The 18,210-nt window shown below is 48.1% G+C and overlaps 1 protein-coding gene across 16 annotated transcripts in view; it reads right to left on the reverse strand.

Annotated features, from left to right (window-relative positions):
- Tenm2 (teneurin transmembrane protein 2) overlaps positions 1–18,210 on the reverse strand; it is a 1,236,692-nt gene that overhangs the window by 7,949 nt on the left and 1,210,533 nt on the right. For all 16 annotated transcript variants that reach the window (XM_028864303.2, XM_028864310.2, XM_028864309.2 and 13 more), the window contains 2 exons: positions 12,223–12,519; positions 8,596–10,210 (listed from right to left, as the gene is read on the reverse strand). In XM_028864303.2, coding sequence (XP_028720136.1) covers positions 8,596–10,210; positions 12,223–12,519 — 1,912 coding nt within the window. The remainder of the gene's footprint in view (positions 1–8,595; positions 10,211–12,222; positions 12,520–18,210) is intronic.

Genomic DNA, 18,210 nt, shown 5'->3' on the forward strand with positions numbered 1-18,210 from the left:
TGAAGTCACAGAGATCCACTTGTCTCTGCCTCTTGAATGCTGAGATTAAAGGCATGCACTACCATCACCACCTGGCACATTTTTTACTCTTTATGACAGAATATGATCCCATTGTATGAATAGTCCAAGTTTGATCTATCCATTCATCAGCTGATGAATATTTGACTGGTTCATCCTTTTTTTAAACTACTGTAATAATACTGCTATGAATCTTCATGTATGAATTTTGGTTTGAATACCTATTGTTTTGGTTTGGTTTAACTGTGTGTCAAGGACCCACCATGTTAAAGTCCTCAGGGGGTGTTACTGGGTGGTGGTGGCATCTTTTTTAAGTTTGGTCCTGTGCTAGGTTCAGAAGTCATTGGGGTATGAGGTAGTTTTTGTGTGGTTCTTTGGGTTCTGTTTTTTATCCCCCCTCCTTGAGACAGGGTCTCAGGTATCCCAGTCTGGCTTTGCACTCACTATGTAGTGGAGAACGACCTTAAACTTCCGATCCTGTCTCCACTTCTGGTGTGCCGGGGTTACAGGTATGCACCACCTTATCTGTTTTCTGTCATGTTGATCATGACCATAGGGCTTCACGTATGCTAGGCAAGCACTGTCCCTACTCAGCGACTCCCCAGCCCACCCTTAGAGGTCTTGAGAGGACTGTTATAAAAGGGTCCAGCCTGCCCCTCTCCTGTCCTCTGAGATGTGACCACAGCCCCACAAGTCATTCTAGTATTGTCATCAGCCATGCTGTGATGTAGCCCTCTCAGAAACAGAGCTGTCTGTCGTCATGACCTTCCGAATCGTGAGCTAAATGAGCCCTTTTCACTTTACAAAGTTACCTGCCTTAGGTGTTTCATTCCAGCTGACGAAACTCCCCAGTGCCCTTGATTCCTGAAATGACCTTGGTGTGGATTTTTTTTGAGCTTCATTTATAGTCTTTACTTTTATTTTAAAACAATATGAATATGTGTTGGCTTCTTGCCACGTCTGCCATCTCCACCCTCCTGGCCCATTACCATGCCTGGACTTGTAGGTTTCTAACTAGCTTCCCTGCTCCCAGTCCTTGGCCCACTTATGAGTGCAGTAACCAAATGACTCCCCAGATATGGAGCAGACGAGGCCATTCCTTGCTCAGAGCACGTAGAAGACATTTCTTAGTGTATAAGCCAAGGTCATTAGAACGACCTTTAAAGACCTGCCTCATGATCTCTCTGCTGTCTTCTTCCATTTTTCTTTGGTGTTTTGAGGCAGGGTCTCTCTCTCTCTAGTCTTAAGCGCATTGTCTTCTTGTCCCAGCCTCCTAAGTGCCGGTGTTAGAGTAAGTACCATCTTGCCTGGCTATGCTTCTTCTCAAGCATGTTAGGTGCACACCCATCTCTGGATTGTCATGACAGCAAGCTCCTCTGCCCAGCATGCTGTTTCCTAAAGTGTTTTCTGACTCTTTTGTTCTCCAGTGTCTTTCAAGTTTAGCTCAAGTGTAACTGAGGCTAATGCCACCCATTGTACTGAAGATGCATCCCTACCCAATCTTCAATGTCCCAGGGCCCTTCACTGTGGTCAAGCTTCCCTTTAAATCAGTAATCACATTCTCACATGCAATGCTTTCTGGGAAATATTTATTTTTTTGTTGTCAGTTTCCCTCACTCAGTGCTCTACCAGGGAAGGAAATTTAAACATTTATTTATTTACTTGTTTTTTTGACTTAGTGTCTCTCTATGTAGTCCTGAATGTCCTGGAACCCCATATGTAACCTGGAATGGCCTCAGATTCACAGAGATCCTCTTGCCTCTGTCTCCTGAACACTGAGATTCAAGGCATGTTCTACCACACTCAGCCCCTAAATAAAAATTTATTTTATTCTTTGATGTCTCCTACACAATGATGCTTGGTACAAACAGATACTAAGTACCTGTGGAATGAATGAATGAACTAGAACATTCCTGGTACAACATACCCTGTACAGCAAAAGTGTAACAGAGAATTCCTCCATACCTGCCCAAGAAAAATGTCTGTAGGGGGTCAGGTGTAACTCCTTGTCCTGAGACTCTTATGGGAATTTAATGTTGCTATTGACATTAATAAAGGCATAGAACAGTTCTGAGAAGCAATCTGACACTATGGTCCACCTGTCATCTGTGGGAACACATGAATGGCTTGGGAACTACACATGGGTGAGAGCAGAGTTTGGGGTCATATGAGGGCCTGTAGCTCAGTGGCAGAGCACTTGCCTAGCATACGTGAGGCCGTGAGTTCCATTCCCAATGTCACACACACAAAACAACATGGAAGTCCTTTAAGGATATTATTCTGCCTGGTGTGGTGGCACATCACTTTAATCCCAACATTGGAGAGGCAGAGGCAGGTCGTTCTCTGTGACTCATGAGTTCCAGGCTACACAGGGCTGCTATATAGTGACACCCTGACCTCCCCTTCCCCCAAAATGCTATTCACAATAGCTAAGAAATGGGACCAGCCTAGATGTCCATTAACAAATGAATGGATAAAGAAAATGTGGTATTTGTACACAAAATAATTGTGTTATAAAGAAATGTGAAATCTGGACATTTGCAGGAAAATAGAAATTCTCACTCTAAGTGAAATAAGTTGAATTATGAAAAATTCCACATTTTCTGTCATATGGGAATCATTTTTTTTTTTGTTTTTTGCTTTTTCAAGACAGGGTTTCTCTGTGTAGTTTTGGTGCCTAGCTGTAGGCCAGGCTGGCGTCGAACTCACAAATATTTGCCTGGCTCTGTCTCCTGAGTGCTGGGATTAAAGGCATGTGCCACTGCCGCCTATTCTTATATATGTGTATGTGTGTGCTTCAAGTATGGTGCTCACATTGCTTCTCAAAGATGGTTCTTCCATGCCTTTGTGTCTAGTGTCAAAGTCAAGATTGACCATGAGGGGGCTGGAGAGATTGCTCAGTGGTTAAGAGCACTGACTGTTTTTCCAGTTCAATTCCTAGCACCCACATGGCAGCTCACAACTGTAACTCCAAGATCTGACACCCTCTCACAGACATACATGCAGGTAAAACGCCAGTGCACATAAAATAAAAATAAGTTATTAAAAAAAAAAGATTGACCATGAGAAGGAAAGAAAGAAGAAATCCTAAGAAATAGAAGTAGCTAGGTAGATAGATAGACAGACAGACAGATAGATGATGATGATAGATAGATAGATAGATGATAGATAGACAGACAGATAGATAATGGTGATGATAGATATATAGGTAGATAGATAGATAATGATGATGATAGATAGATAGATGATAGAATAATAGATTAGATGTAATATAAAACCAGAAGGGGGGGCTGATGTGGGGAAGAGAGGGACAATGGTGGGGGAATGTAGTATAGTTGGGGGGCATATAAGGACAAAGTATGTATGGAAATGCCATAGTGAAACCCATTAATTTGTATTTTAAAATACCAAATAAATAAATAAACAAACAAAAATAAAAAAGGAATATAGGTTTGAAATTACTTTGAAAAGCACACTGGGGATGCTGGGTAAAAGGCTCAGATGGTCAGTGCTTCTTTGTAAGCATAAGGACCTGAGTTCAGGTCCCCAGTACCCACACAAAGGCCTGGGTGTGGTTGACATGCCTGTGGTCCTAGAGCTGAGGGGCCAGAGACAGGCAGGTCCCCAGGACTTGCTCCAGGCTCAGCGAGAGGTCTCTGCCAGAGAGTGAGTCTCAGACCAGCTCTCTTGGCTGAGAGAAGAGACATGTCAAAGTGGGGTTGCCACATGCCAGCACTAAGAGACAGAGCTCGGAGACCCTGAGAAGTGACTCACCCCCCAGAGTGCTCACGGCACTGAGTCCCTTGTCTGTGTACCATATACACCTGGCCAAATTTCACCAGAGACAGACAGGACTTGGGGGGGAATCTAAGGCAGAGCACACGAAGTCCTTGTCCCCACCATCCTCCTCCTCTTTCTTTGAGGGGCTCCCTCTCTACTCCATGCTCCCCTCAGTGAGCACATCTCTGAGCAGAAAAGCTGTAGTTTTAAAGCAGACTTACTTATATGGGGAGGGGAGTGCCTGCATGGCCTAGTGTAGGTCAGAGGACAACTTGAGGAGTTTGGTTCTCTCCTTCCACTATGTGGGTCTTGGGGATCGAACTCAGGTTGTCAGGCTTGTCAGCAAGCGCCTCTACCCACTGAGCCATCTTGTCTGCCCAAGATGAGGGATTTTTTTTTTTTTTTTTTTTCCTCGAGACAGGGTTTCTCTGTGTAGCTTTGCTCCTTTCCTGGAACTCACTTGGTAGCCCAGGCTGGCCTTAAATTCACAGAGATTCACCTGGCTCTGTCTGTCTACAGATTCACTCTGTAGTGCTGGGATTAAAGGTGTGCGCCAGGCAATACTAGGGATTTTAAAGAGACTCTTGTGAACGGGAACTGTGAGGTTAGCTCCTTTTCCTTGTTCCTCCTTTTCCCTGTCAGCCTCCTTCCTTCTCTTCCTCCTCCTCCCATTTGTTCTTTTAGCCTTCCTTCCTTCCTTCCTTCCTTCCTTCCTTCCTTCCTTCCTTCCTTCCTTCCTTCCTTCCTTCCTTCCTCATTCCTGCCTTCCCTCCTTCCTTCCTTCCCTCCTTCCCATGCTGGGATCACAAGTATGCCCTGCCACATGGGCTCTGCCTGTTCTAGAGTTTTCTGACATACTTTTCTCCTCATGGTAAACCTGCAAGACCTCTAAGACCCACACCATCTCCTGGTCCCATTAGGGGCACCTGCAGGTCCTTCCAGTCCCTTTGGAGTGGCAAGTGTGATGGAAGACGGGTCCTCTAAACAAACGGCCTGTCCAGAGGCGGATGATGAGGCAGGTGCTAGCCACCCAGCCACTCCTGATAGCTACCCTTCCCGTCTCATATTCTCCACAGCACGGGACCTTGCTGCTGCCGCCCCTGCCGCCGCCGCCGCTGCCACCACCACCACCACCACCACCACCGCTGCTGCCGCCACCACCACCGCTGCTGTACACTCTCTGAAAATTGTCACAGCGCCTTCCAATGTTAAGTATAAATATGCCAAGAGGGTGACATGAAATGGGTGTGGCTCTCCGCAGAGAGATTAAACGCACAATCTCATTCAGCTGTAGCATGCCTTTGGCTAGTGCATCCAAGACTCCTCAGGGAGGGAGGAAGGGTAAAAGGGAACATGGCCCGCCACACTTCTTCTAGAATGTTCACTTAACTCCAGTGTCTGGGGCGTATCCCTTGCTAAAGGGAGCCATTAGCTCAGTCTGAAGGTGCATCTGGAGGTTTCTCCTGTGTTCACAGGAGAGTATGCCGACCGTCTCCATTCCACTGGCACTCTCGCTAACGCATGTATGATTAGCCTTGTGCCTGGCGGATTCGTTGTTTTCACAACTCTGTGAGGTGAGTGTGATTGTTACCAACATTTTGCAGACTAAGGCTCAGAGATATTCATATAAGTCACACAGCAAGTGAGTGGAGAGACCAGAATTGGTGTTTGGGAATGTTCTCAGACTCTGACATCAGAAGGGTAGGGCAGAGGCCAGGTAGTGCTTGGGCTGGCACAGGTCCGCTGTGTCCAAGATGGAGCAGTTTCTGCTGTGCCGATTTTCTCCGCCCCAGTGTTCTCGGATGAACTCGGAGCATTTCCTGCATCAGGAACATCCACTTCCTTTCAGAGAGTGGTTTTCAAGCAGCGGGGGTTCTTTGGGATTCCGGAGGGAGGGACTCTGTTTTTTGCGTTCCTCCTTACGATACATCTTTTTTTTACCCCTTTGATTTTTCCAGACAGGATTTCTCTGTGTAGTTTTCGTGCCTGTCCTGGATCTCGCCCTGTAGACCAGGCTGGCCTCAAACTCACAGAGATCCACCTGGCTCTGCCTCCCGAGTGCTGGGATTAAAGATGTGCACCAATGCCGCCCAGCACATTTTTTTTGGCCTTTCAAGACAGGATTTCTCTGTGTAGGCCTGGCTGTCCTGTCCTGACTGCATCTTAACTGACCCTTCCACTTAGGTTGTGAGTAGCAGCTCCGACCCCTCTGTGGGTCTCCTAAGTGGCGAATTAAGGCTGATTTAGACAGGGCGTGCAGGTGAGCCAGGGCGTGCAGGTGAGCCAGGGTTAGACCTGCTGTTCTCTGCTGAGCCCGTTCTCCAAGGGTCAGCTGGTGGGAGCAGGGGGCTGCAGGTGTGGTCCCGCCTGGCCTGGCTGCTCTCCCAGCCCTTTTCCTGAGCTGCCGCGGCAGCCTCTGTGAGTCTGCCCTGTATTTCAGACTCTCTCTAATTGTTTCTGGATTCAATTTGGCTGGACTTCGTTCAAATTGATTTGATTCCCACTTATTCAGGCTCCATGAAGCCCTGAGATTAGGAAAGCCATCTTGCTGTTCAGAAAACCCTGATAATCTCATTTTTCTTTTTTCTTTTTTTTCCACGGAACATAGCTGAGGGTCTTGGTGTGTCTGTGAATGGGTTCATTTGGGCCTCGGTTAGCAGCAGGTATCTATGCAGCCTGTTCTGGGGGTTTCTCTTCATTCACTTCTGGCTGATTAGTTTCTAAGAAGTCCAGTGCTAAGCAAGGCTGTGTGAAGCATATTTGTGTGGGACAGGATTTGTTCCTCCGTTCCCCAAGCTGAGACAGATGTGCTCTGCCTCCACCGTCCCTGGGCTTCTTCTTAAACATGCTTCTCCTCTCTCCTCCGACACAAATGTCACTTGCTCAGCAAGGCTCTCTAAGTAAAGGGGTACTTCCTGTCACTCTCCGGGTAACCCCTTGTCCTGTTTTGTCTTCATAGCACTCACCATTATGAGTACGTGTGTGTGTGTGTGTGTGTGTGTGTGTGTGTGTGTGTGTGTGTAGGGGCTCCCCAAAGGATACTTTAACTGGAAATGGTAGTGAGTTGGGGACAAAGTCCTGCCAAATGATGGGGAAGAGAGGAAGGTTTGGCAGGGCATCAGAGCAGGCATCATCATCATCTTGGTGAGACCTAGGGAGGAGCCAGCTTAGCCATGGCTCCAGGTGCAAAAGGTTCCAGCTGCTTTGCTTGGATGTGGACACTGATTTCAGTTCCTAAAGGTGTGTCCGGGATGTGCTGCATGGTCACAGTTGACCCTGGAAGTCAACAGCTGCCCTGGGAGGCACCAAAGCAGCCCTGTGCTCAGGCAGCTCTGGCTTCCTTTCTCATTTTGGAGGATGGACACGTGATCACCTGAAAGTGGGTGCCTCTATGGTCATGGCTAAGAGCTGTGGCTCTCTTGGAACTTGGGGAGCCCCGGTCTTGGGTTTCCTTTATTGCTCTTCTATAGAATGCATGGTCAGATGTGATCACCCTTGCCTGCTTGCTGGAAGTTGTCCCTATTGGACCTGACCCGTCTGCATCTCTCCACACATCCCGATTTCTTTGTTTTTATCTCCCTGAGGACAAGTACTTTGTCCTGCTCCTGTCTATGTCTACTACACCCAAGATCTCCAGCATCTTTTCTGGATGGGTGGACGAGTGGAGGGATGGGTGGACAGAGGACTGGGCAGGGAACCTCATTTTACCACCTTCTTGCTTATCCTGTGAGGCAGATCACCACCCCCCCTGCAGTGCCTCCTTACACGCCCCTCTGCAAGCTGCTTGTGTCCTGCTGACTTCGGTTTAGAGGTCTTTCAGCCTTAGTCAGCGTAAGTAAGTCATGTTTCTTCTTCAGGCTCTGTTTGACCCAGGCCCTTCTATATTGTACCATATCTTCAAAATATGAACACACACACACACACACACACACACACACACACACACACACACAGAGTGAGAGAGACAGACACTTCTCTCTGTCTCTGTCTCTCTCTCTCTGTCTCTCTCTCTCTCTCACACACACACACAAATGCCAGCATATACACTCTCAGTCTCTCTCTCTCTCTCTCTCTCTCTCTCTCTCTCTCTCTCTCTCTCTCTCTTACTTGAGAGAAAAGTGTTTGGCTTACCTACTGCCACATCCTAAGAATCTCACAGGTGCTACTACATGGATGGTTTTTGGATAAATGGCTGAGCAGACATCTCTGTGGGAGCAGAGACTTCCTTCTGCCTGGGCCGCTGCTTGCTCTCTGTGTATGTATTTCACCAGGGAACCGTCTGGAGGTCAGAGACAGGGGCTTAGGCATCTGTGCTAACTCACTGCTTTGCTAGTAATGGTAACATTGTCACAGGGAGAAGTCAGGCCAGGGCTTTACCTAGAAGGAAGCTGTTACTTCTCACTGTTTCTCCACGGGGTCCCCTTCACAGAGAAGGAAACTCCCCCAGAGAGACTGGGTCGCTAGCCTTAAGCCTTTTGGTTTACTAACCAGAGAGAGAGAGAGAGAATTTGAACTGTATATTTCTGGTCTAGGCCTCTCTGTGAGCCAACTCCTGCTGGGGTAGGAAAGGCTCTCAGAAAAGTCATTTCAATGGAACAGCTGTGAAGTGGTCTGAAAATGCCCAGAATACCTGCTTCACTGTCCCCCCACTTTCCTGGACATGATCCTGCAGTGCCCTGGGTTACCAGCACTAGAGTTTGACCATCAAGTATAGGGCCCTCCCCCACATGCCCAGCATTTCCCCGGGACAGCCGCCTCACAGGAAGTGACTGCCGTACCCGGGCAGCAAGGTCTCACCTGTCACGTAGTTCTTCAAATCCAGCTCGTTGCTGAGCGGATTGTTGTTCTTGAACATGTACAGGTTGAAGGGGGCCGGCTCCTTGCCCACATTTCTCCACATGGTGTAGTCAGGGGATGTCCAGCGCCCTGCCAGCACGTCGTAATCACGCTGGGTAAAGTGGACAAGCTTGGTGAGGGGGTCATAGAGGCCTCCGTGGAAGCCAATGACCATCTGAAAATCAGGGTTGGAGTCGTAGTAAATCTCCCCATAGGCTGTGTACTGCAGCTGCTTGATCATGAGGCCATTGATGCTGAAGACAGCCAGAGGGGTCCCAGTGTTATCCGAGGCCACGTAGTATTCCTCTCCGCTGCTGCTCTCCATGGCAAAGAGGTGGCCCTGGAGGTCATAGTAGAGCGAGGTGATCTCGGAGTTGGAGTGGTTGTAGACGTGGGTGATACGCGTGGGGTTGTGGAGGTCGGAGTAGAAGTACTGCAGGTGGTGGCCGAGGTTGGTCTTGTAGGAAGCCCGTCGGCCCACGCCGTCATAGCGGTACTGCACGCTCCACCCACTGGCCTTGTTGTACGCCCTCGTCAGGAGGCCCTTGGAATTGTATTCAAAGATGTCAGACCCTCGCTGGCACAGATAGCCATCGTCATCGATTTTGTACTGCACATCCCCCAGCCTGGTTATCCGGTCACGGAGGTCATAGCGTAAGGGCATGAGGCGAGCACTGTTTCCTGGATTTAGCAGGTGCAGGTTCCCATTGAGGTCATAGCTGTAGCGCCAGGTAGGCCGGTCATTGACTGCCACACTCTGGAGCTGGCCATCCCCATCATAGTCATAGGTGTACTTGGTGGTGTTGGCATAGGGCCCCAGTTTCAGTTCCCTCTTGATGACTCTGCCCATGCTGTCATATTGCACTGTCATCCAGTACATGAGCGACCGGAACATCTCATATTGCACTTCCTTGATGCGCCCATGGGTGTCAAAGTGCTTGCTGAGTGTCATGACAGCAGTGGTGATGATCTGGTTGATGTCATAGTAGATGACCCCAAACTTGCCAAAGTGTTCCACCTTGCCTGAAATCTCGTCATAGCGGTAGAGGTCGACAGGAAGGGGAGTCTCACTTATGACAGGTTTGATGCTGGCGATGCGGAAGCTGTTGTCGTGATAGGTGTAGTCAAACCTGGCGTTGATCATGCCTTCCTCAGAGAACCTGTAAATCTGCTTGTCCACAAGGGGCCCAACCTTGCGGTACCTGATGGTACAGGAGAAGCCCCCGCTTTGGAGATTGACCATCTTCAGAACGCCAGTGGTCTCATCGTAGCCAAAGGTGACGGCTGTGCTGTCGTAGACGATCTCCGATAACTTGGAGAGTTTGCCATACTTGTAGAACACCTGGCGCCCAGTGCCCAGGAAAGACGTCTTTAGGATGCGGCCGTCATCACTGTAGTCAAAGATGACGGATGCATTGCTTTCGGGTGGGTTGTAAATGTTTCGGATGTAGCCAATGGAGGTGTGTGTGGACATGCTGTGCCGGGCGACACTGGGCATAGTGACTGCGTGGAGGCGGTCAGAGGAGTCATACTCGAATATGTACTGACGTTGGCTCTGCAGCAGGAGGACCATAGACTGGGAAGGAAATAGGAACGGATGAGTTGACTCTTTTTGACCATGCACCCAAAGGGTAGAATTAACCTCATTTCCCTATGTGTCAATTCAAAAGCCATGGAGGGTAGATAACTTTTTCCCCTTATTTTTTATTCTTTCTTTTTCTTTTCCCTCCCTCCCTTCCTTCCGAGACAGAGTTCTTATCATGTAGCCCTGGCTAGCTTAGAACTCACTATGTAGACCAGGCTGACCTGCAATCCACAGAAATCCACCTGCATCCATCTGCCTCCCAAGCACTGGGATTTTAGGTGTGTACCACCACACTTAATAGTGTGTGGAGCTTTGACCAAAGACTAAAGAGGCTCATATGGTACTGACGGTTCATGGTGGTAGCTCAGAGCAAACCTTAATGAGGATCTTGTGAAAAGATATACTGACTCAGTGGGCCTACGCACACGGGGTCTGAGAGTCTACATTTGTGCTCCCCCCATAAAGATGATACAACGTTGCCTGTGGTAATTGTGGAGGGTCTGGAGGACTGGCGGAAAGCATGGGACTTGTCCCCAGGTTCAATGATAAGAACTCCATTTAGAGCTGACCTGCCACTGGCCACGCTGGAGAGAAGTGTACATGCTGTTTTTACTGCCTTTGATAAAATCCGGAAGCACATCTTCCTTTGAGAAACTGGGAGAAAATGAAATGCTTCACAGTCAGTGACCCTGGGAAGGACTAGCCTCAGCAAGAGGTAGCTGGGAGACTCCTGCCTCCCAGACAGCCATGCCAGGCTACTATGTCAGAGTAAGAACAGCATTAGGTAAGGACTCTTTTTATAGAGCTAACTGCTCTGTATATGAGTTATACATGTGTGTGTGTGTGTGTGTGCATGTGAATTCATGTATATGTGTATGCATTTCACGTGTGTGTGTCCGTGGAGGCCAGAGGTTGACATTGGCTGTCTTCTTCAATTGCTCTCCACTATGTATATATGTATGTATGTATGTACATATGTATGCATGTATTTATTTTTGAGACAGAATCTCACTATGTAGCCCTGGCTGTCTTCGAACTCACAGAGATCTGCCTGTACCTTCCCTGCAGGGGCTGGGACTAAAGGTATGCTCTGCCTTGTGTGGCAGCACTTTACTTTTGGAAACAGGGTCTCTCACTGAACCTAAACTTACCATTTTGTCTAGGCTGCCTGGCCAGCAAACTCCCAAGAGTTTCCTGTCTCCATCCTCACTCCCCCAGCACTGGGACTACAAGTGTGCACCACCACGCCTGAGTCTGGGGACTTACAGGGGAGCGGCAAACACTTTTACCCACTGAACCGTCTCCCCAGCCCCTGTGAATTATCCGAGTAATGTGCTGGTGAGAAAGGAAGACTCATGGAGCAAACGAAAGGACCTGCCCAGGGACTAGATGGTCAGGGCAGCATTTCACGGTCTCAGCAAGTGCCCTCATGGGGCCTCTTTATTCTGTTCCTCCACCAGGACCTTTCTCCAGCAAGGAGCCCCAAGTCGGTACGGACAGACACAGGGGACTATGCGGATGATCCGCTGGCTGCTTTGGCTAAAGTGGGAAGGTGTAGCTGTGTGTACTCTAGTTTCCAGCAGACTTCCCTCCCCTAGTGGCTTAATTTAGGGCAAGCAGAAGGGACTCAACAAGTTCCTAATTCATAAGTAATGCTTTGTCTGGCGGTCAGTGGATGGTTCGGTTCCATTCAACATCACTGCCTTTTTCATTTTCATAATTAAATCAAACGATTCATCCTTTTTTTTTTTGTCATTACTGGCTGTCTAGCATCTTTTTCTTCTTCTTTCAATGGTAATAGCACTGAGCAATGAATAACAGTTTCCTGTGGGCTCTTTCTCCCCATCAGTGCCGGGGGATCATGAGGGGAGCCCTGTGGAGTTAGTAAAGACGTGAAGATGACTTATGGCTAGGTATCTCAGGCTGGCTGAGAGAGGGCGGTGACGGGAGTGGGAAGCGGGAGCAGAGGCCCTGCTGATGGGATGTGCGGCATGGTCACCCACCTTGTCAAGATAGGAATAGCTCCAGACTTTCCCGTCAGCGAACATGCGAGACACAATCCGACCCTGCTTGTCAATGTCTGTCCTCTCGCTCATGGCCCCACGCTGAAGGCCGGCCAAGCGCCCGTTGAAGAAGTAGGAGACATTGACGGCTGCCAGCCCGCTGCTGGGGAGCCACAGGAAGGGGCGGCCCACCTGGTCATAGATGATTCTCAGGGTGAATTTCCGGTGGTCGTCATAGATCTTCTCTGTCCGGATGTTCCGGTCATAATCAATGGACAGGAGGTTCCTCCCATGGACCTGGGGGAAACACAAAGGGCCTGTTTGAAAGGCATACACCAGGCTGCTGTGGAGGATCCAGCTGGGGTGACCAAGGAGGGAGTGCGTAGAGGAGGAAGAAACACGATACTCCATTTACGTTTTCAGCTTCGGCGTTTCTGGGCACATAGGAAATGGTAAGGTCTGTAGAGCGCTTTGGGCCTGGAGTGAGGCTGCTTTCGGTCAAATGTGGCTGCTGTGAGTAGTATGGGAGCCTGTGCACTACACACTTACAAAGGCTGCCATCACATCCTGGAAAGTGAGCATGGTGAGACCGTGCAGTGTACAGAGCACACAGCTGTGTATCACAGCCCCGACTCAAGGCTTTGGAGTGCCTTACCAGTCTACCCTCGGAGTAAGACAATTTATGATTTTTTCTACAATATAATCCTTTTTTTTTTTTTTTTGGCATATTTTCAGCCACCAAATCTAATAATCTTTAAGGGTAGGTACTGTGATTCCTTATGAAATATTGTGAAATATTGTGGCTAAAAGGGGGCACAGAGGGCTCAGTAACCCACGTTTTACAAAGATCTGGGAGTATAAAATTAAAAAAAAACCTATAAAATTCCAATAGGAAGTCTTTTATTTTAAATATCTAGAGGAAAATCTCGCCATTGCAAGATGCTGTTGAGGAGACCTTGGCAGGGTTGTGAATTCTAACAAAGGGAAAAAAAAAAGTGATTTACTTAGATTTGAAAGGAACAGGGGAACACGTCCAGACATAATTTAATATTTATTTGGAAGTTGATCTGATCAGAGGAGAAGGACTGTCTCAAAAGGCAGAGCTGGGAGACTAGACTCTGGTTAGGGGCAAAGGAGAGGGACTCTTGGGACCCCCAAGCCCCGCGTGCATGCCTGCGAGGGAATGAAATGAAGCCGCCTCAGCCCAGACTCTTACAACATAATTTACTGCAACTCCACACGTCCCTGGGGTGGCTGCCGAGCCGGGGAGACATAAACACGCAGGAGAAGAGTCGGTAGCTGTCTGCTGCCTCCTCGCCCTACCCTCCTAATGCGGCGGCACCTAATGAAGACGGCGGTGATGACGACCACGGTAATGCTGACAAGATGCGCAGTGCCGTGTGCTGATGCAGACAGGGTCAGGTCAGAGACTTGGGCTCAGTTAGGGCTCTCCAAGACCCCTAACACAGGAAGAAACCCCGAGACTGCATACACGTGTTCAGAGTCACACCGCAGGGGCCGCGAGACGGCTCACCGGTAAGAGCGCTTGCTGTGCAAGGATAAGGATCTGAGTTCAGATCCCCTGCACCCACAGCTCAGTGTGACCACGTGCGCCTGTGACCTCAGTGCTGTGGGGGTGAAGATGGGAAGATGGACGGAGCTTGCTGGATGCCACCTAAGCTCCAGCGGCAGTGACAGACCCTGTCTGAAGAAAAAAAAAAAGTGGAGAGTGACAGCAGGGTGTCCTCTTGTGGTCTCCATGCTTGGGCACAGGTGGACACATGAATATCACACACACACACACACACACACAATCTCGCAGCAGTGAAGCAAGTGTTGGTCTGAACTCAGGCTTGACTTATCCAGTCAGTTCCTTTACCGTTTGAGCACCTTCCCGGCTCCCTGAGTGCCTGGTGACGTGTAAGAGGCCGAGGGGCCAGGGAAGCATTGTGTCAGCCCTGGGGCATTTTGTTTTGCAACTTGTACGGAGATTGAGAGTAGTGTTAGCACCTCAGGGACCTGCATTCTGGGGAAAAGTTCTGTGTCCAGGCAAAGAACTGCGTTTTCCAGCTTCATTTGGGGACGGGAGCCGCCTACAAAGAGGAGGTGGTAGTCGCTGGCTGTATATGTGAGGAGCTATCCTTGGAAGAAAGCTGGCTCGCTGAAAAACTGCAGCTTTTGCTCTTCCCACGGTCCACCTTTTCCTGGGTGAGATGTGGATGCAGTGACTGGAACCTAAGCATCCACTTGGTGACTATGAGGTGAGTTTTTTTTTTTTTTTTTTTTTTTTTTTTTTTTTTTTTTTTTTTTTTTTTGAGACAGCGTTTTCTACCATAGTTCAGGCGTGTCTGGAACTCACTTATATAGCTCATATTGCAGCTCATGCTATAAACTCAGACTTGTAGCAATCCTTCTGCCTCAGTCTCTTAAGTACTGGGATCACAGGTATGAGCCACCATGAGGTGATTTTTGAGGATGGAACCTCTAAGATGGTGGCTCAAACAGGATAAAAATAGCCAAGACCTTAGCTGTCAGTCACCCACACATTCATGAATGGGTTGCTTCTAGGCTTTATCGTAAGAAATACAAACCTAAGCCGGTGTGGTGGCGCACGCCTTTATTCCCAGCACTTGGGAGGCAGAGCAGGCGGATCTTTGTGAGTTTGAGCAGCCTGGGCTACCAAGTGAGTTCCGGGAAAGGCGCAAAGCTACACAGAGAAACCCTGTCTCGGAAAAAAAAAAAAAAAAAAGAAAAGAAAGAAATACAAACCTATATATTACATAAATTTTTGTTACTTCTTTTAGCTTTGTTTCATCTTATATGTATGTATGGGAGTTTTGTCTGCATGATATCTGTGCACCCTGTGTGTGCAGTGCCTGTGAAGGCCAGAGGAGGGTGCTGGAACTCCTGGGGTGGGAATTACGAGCTGCCGTGCAGGTGCTGGGACTTGAGCCCAGGTCCTCTGGAAGAGCAGCCAATGAGCCATCTCTCCAGCCCCAAGCCTGTGTTACTTATAATTTCTGTCACTAGCATTTGAAAGTAATGCACAATCTCCTAATACTTTAATTGGTACTGTGTTGATACTTTCTGTAACTTAACATTATTTCAATCTTCACAGTTTCTGTAGAACTCTCTCTTTCTCTGCCTCTCCCCCCCTCTCCATCCCCTCCCCCCATGTGTAGGAACATATATATGGAAGCCAGATATCAATATTGGGTGACAGAGGGTCTCTCAGGGTCTCACTGCTGGAGAGCAAGCCCAGGGTGCTGCCTCCACCTTCCCAGCACTGGGATTACAGGTTGCACTCAGGCACCCACCCAGCTTTTACGTGGGTGCTGGGTGGTCACACTCAGGTGCGCATACTTGACAGGTAAATACCTTACTGGATGAGCCATCTCTGCAGTCTCTAGAAATACAGGGGTGACTGAGCACTGAGGGGTCACTTCCACAGCTGCACAGGAGGATTAAACTCAGGAGATGTCCAGGCCCTTGCTGTTCCCACAGGATCCTCCCAAGAGGGGGAGACTAGATGTATGAGCCAGAGTGTAGACCAGACAGTGAGCCCGGGGATGGAGACGGGAACTAAGCTGATAGGGACTTAAAAGGAGACTCAACAATTTAAGGGGAATATTCCTAGGAACAGATTTACAGCATCTGGGAAGGGGCTCTGGAAGCCAAAGCGAGAGGAAGGCTTTCTTTTCTTTTCTTTTTTCTTTTCTTTTCTTTTCTTTTCTTTTCTTTTTTTTTTTTTTCTTTTCTTTTTTTTTTTTTTTTTTTTTTCTTTCTTTTCTTTTCTTTTTTTTTTTAACATCCAAAACTTAATGCTGTCAGAATTCTTGGGAACCTTGTTACAAGTCAGTTATCATTTCAGAGCAAACCCTCAGGAGGGTATGCATGACTCCCTAGTGCACACAGGACCCAGGAAAGACATTTTGAAAATCACTGGTTGGTGTTGGCAAATGTGAGATTTCTATTAAAAGCCCAGCCCTTCTCATAATTAAATGTAATAAATTCACCGAAAGCCCCACCAAAGAGTTCAGGCCAGTTGTGTAATCTAATCAAAAATATTTAATTCTAAGGGCAGTGTCTATAAGGAGGGTGCTGGGGCTGTATGATGTAAGCCAATGGAGGGTCCACCAGGCGTGCTCGACTTTCTAGGGGTGCCTGCCCCCCGGTTTAGAGTGTGCAGGGGCTTTAATTTAGCCACACTGTTCTCTTATTCCAAATTAAATTACCCGACTCGCAATATTTAAATTAACCTTGAGGCTTCCTGGAGAACATAAAAGTTATTTTGAATTATTTTCACTGCCAGGATCAGCACAATTCCCTTCTCAGCCGGCTCGGCAGGCATTCAGCGATAGAGAAACCAATTTTTAAATTAATACAATTTTGTGTTTGTAAGGAAGCCATTATTTTTAATTATCGGGCGTTTTCCTCAGCCTAGCTTCCCCAGTTAATAAAACTCAGCTATTTAGCAAGGTTTTTATTTTTGCAGAGGGCAGATTTTGGGAAATAGTTTCCCCTCTGGGATTTCCCCCCAGCGTGTTTTGATCTCACCAAGTGCATGCCTGTCACAGGAAGGCTCATAAAAAACACAGAGAAAAGGAAACACTGTCGTCAAAATGGCCCTGCTGGGCCCATCGTGGGTGACTCTAACTCAGCTCTAGGGGCAACAGGAGCGTGTGATCTGAGAAACACAAAGGAGGAAATTACATTTTGCTAGTCCCCTCCCAGGAAATGGAACTGTAGCACAGCAGGACAGATTTCAGCTAGACACACAGAAGAACCCTTTGCCCATTTTGGCTCCCAGGATGGGAAACCCAAGGAGACGGACGAGGGATGTTGTGAGAGTCTCCGATGTTTAAAGCAGATATACCTGCCTTTGAGTTTAGTTATTCACTTACCCAAAGGAAAAGCCTGGCTAGGTGACATTCTCACTCGCTTTCTGGGTCAGTCCTCGGGGACTTAAAAGCATCCATCCCCAGATGCCACTGCATAAAACCCAGCACCACATGGGGATCAGCGTTTGTGCAGACAAAACAACTTGGTATAAATTTAATATTAGCTTAAATAATGCATCATTAGAGGGGGAGCCTCTGTAAACACATTAAATAATGGATTCCCCGAGCAAACATTATTTTTGGATGACTGGCTCTTTTGGGTGGTGATGGGAGTGGGAAAAGCGAAGGATCCAAATCTTGAGTCAAGGTTTGACACTGATTCATTGCAAAGCCACATCGTCACTGACAGTACCTCAGTTTCCCATCTGTGGTAACCTGCAAGGTCCTGGTGAACAGGTCCTTTCTCTTAAAATTCCATGTCCCTGGGGCCATGTGTGAGGATGGAGGTTGGAATGGGATGAATGCATGAGCCCTGTCAACTCTGACCATCTAAAGCGCTATTATGGAAAATCAAGACGAGAAAATGTGACTTAGGTCATCGGTGAGCGTCAAACATCTGAAGGGCTTTGCTCCAGAGAATAGCCAGTCATTCCAGAAGGCTCTCCCAATCTAGAACTAAGGCAGAGGTAGAAGGGAGTGACTTTTCATAACATCAGCTCATCCCATTCATTCATTCACTCACTCATTCATTCATTCATTCACCCATATGGTATTTACCAAGTATCTATTTGTGTGCTTGCTACTGTGACAGGCCCTGAGACAGAGCCAGCTAACTTCCAGGGAGACTTCAGTAGAGACAGGTGAACTCTGAATGAGAATCGGGGCAGTAATGAGGGTGAACATCAGCAGGCAAGCACAGAACCGGGCAGGACCTGGAGCCAGCACAGGGGCCGACCACAAAATTCCCAGAGGATGTGCTGAGACCGAAGGATGAGCAAGACTTGGATAGGAAGGCTACCCCTCAGCAATCCTCTGCATCATCACTAGTTACACCCATGGAGGCTGGCTGAGTCTCAAAGATCCTCACCACAGCCAAGGAGGCTCTGGCCCCTCCAGCTCCCCTCAGCTGGTCTACTCCATTCACCCT

This window comes from Peromyscus leucopus, chromosome 8b, assembly GCF_004664715.2.
Source record: "Peromyscus leucopus breed LL Stock chromosome 8b, UCI_PerLeu_2.1, whole genome shotgun sequence".
NCBI lineage: Eukaryota > Metazoa > Chordata > Mammalia > Rodentia > Cricetidae > Peromyscus > Peromyscus leucopus.